Below are 1,921 nucleotides of genomic sequence, written 5' to 3'. Positions count from 1 at the left end.
TAGGTAGATGTTGGACAGAAAAGAAGTAGGTCATACAGTACAGGTACTGGCAGGTGTCCTTGGGGCTGAGACAGTCCATGGTGCCGAGCACTGGGTGAGATCTGTGGTGGCGGGGGGGGGGGGGGGGGTTAGTTTAGGTAGATGTTTGATAGGACAGGAGAAGCAAACCACACCAGAGTACCCGCCAACCACCCACGATAGATGTTTGACAGGACAGAAGTAGGTCAGACAGTGCAGGTACTGGCGGGTGTCCTTGGGGCTAAGACAGTTCATGGTGCCGAACAACGGGTGAGACCTGTGGGGGTGATTTTAGGTAGTTTGGGTAGAGTTTTACGGCACTTGCAACACACTCATAATAGTAGGGCCATGCAAGTGCGGAAGATTAGAGGTGTTGTAAGAGAGTAGCAAACATAAAAAGAAGGGGAGATAAGGACGATAGATGTTTGATTGGAAAAAAGAAAATGTTACTGCAGTGTAACGTACAAAGTAAAGAAGGAGGCCAACGTCATAACTTTGTTTGTTTCCACTAAAACCCTTCAGTGACTGTCCCCACAACGGCTGGATCGGGCCGATCGTCCGACCCGGTCGCCCGAAGCTGAAAACAAACACGTTCGTTTTTGAGGCGACAGAGTCAGGCGATTCCACCCGTAGTGGGCACCCTGTATTACTCCAACCAACAAAATCCACGCAGTGACTGTCCCCCGGAATCTGCTCCCTGGTGCTCACCCTTCCTTGCCCTCCTTGGCGTTGAGCTCGACGGCCGTGTACTGCTGTGAGGGGTCAAGGCTCACATGCTCCATGTAGATGGGACCGGGTGTGATGTTCTGGATCTGGGCCTCCAAGTACACCTCGTCAGACTGAAACAACAACACAGCGTCACCACACGTCATCAGACGTCAACACACGTCACCACACGTCATCACCACATGTCACCACATGTCACCACATGTCAACACACGTCAACACATGTCAACACACGTCAACACACGTCAACACACGTCACGTCACCACACGTCACCACACGTCACCACACGTCAACACACGTCACGTCACCACACGTCACGTCACCACACGTCACCACACGTCACCACAGCACTCAGCTTTCCATCCTGTCCCCGTCGTTTTATGCACACACAAAATTCTGAAATTATGCAAACTGAGCCCAAAAATGTGAAATTATGACCGAATTATGAAGGGTGCATAAAACCATGGGGACAGTTAATCACAAAGCAACGAAGGAGGTGAGTGAGTGACTGAGTTTTTCTTTTTTAGTTTTAGTAAGAGTTTTACGGAACTTGCAACACAATAAGGTCATATTAGTGCCGAAGATAAGAGGTGTTACAAGCGAGTAACAAACACAAGAAAAAGAAGGATGAGAGATCAGGATGATAGATGTTTGATAGGAAAAAAGGAGGAGCAAACCCCACCAGAGCACCCGCCAACCACCCAGGGTGAGTGAGTGAGTGAGTGGGGAGGTGCCGGCAGACAGAGCACATGATCCATTGACGTGACAGTGCACGCACGCAGTGGTACAACAGTCAGGGCACACGTCGCGATAACTGCTGTGTTCATTTGCAACAGACTCGGAAAAGCTGCCCTATTCAAACATCACTTCAAATTAAATACCCCCCTCCCCCCAAAAAAACAAGAAAAAAAAGAAGAAAAAAACCCATCTGCCGCTTATTGCAAGGCATATATTATGTTCAAACTGTACCCTCCTACAAATAGAATAAAAATATTTGATCTCGCACACAGAATAAAAGTCGCGCAAAAAAAAGGAAAAAAAAAAGAAAAAAGAAAAAGAAAACCAACCAACGCACCCACTTTCTACACTTGATCTAAGAGATTTCCACTCTTATTAAATTCCACTGTTAGCCCCCACCGCCCCCCCCCCAAAAAAAAAACACCCCTTCACAATAAT

The 1,921-nt window shown here is 47.8% G+C and overlaps 1 protein-coding gene across 1 annotated transcript in view; it reads right to left on the bottom strand.

Moving 5' to 3' along the window:
* LOC101861020 (trafficking protein particle complex subunit 13) overlaps nucleotides 1–1,921 on the bottom strand; it is a gene marked incomplete at its 5' end in the record, with an annotated part of 29,107 nt that overhangs the window by 5,897 nt on the left and 21,289 nt on the right. Inside the window, 1 exon segment of the mRNA XM_013090903.2 lies at nucleotides 727–857. Within this exon segment, the coding sequence (XP_012946357.1) occupies nucleotides 727–857 (131 nt within the window).

This window comes from Aplysia californica, unplaced genomic scaffold (genome assembly GCF_000002075.1).
Source record: "Aplysia californica isolate F4 #8 unplaced genomic scaffold, AplCal3.0 scaffold01658, whole genome shotgun sequence".
NCBI classification, from domain to species: domain Eukaryota; kingdom Metazoa; phylum Mollusca; class Gastropoda; order Aplysiida; family Aplysiidae; genus Aplysia; species Aplysia californica.
This window is presented reverse-complemented; position numbering and strand designations above follow the sequence as displayed.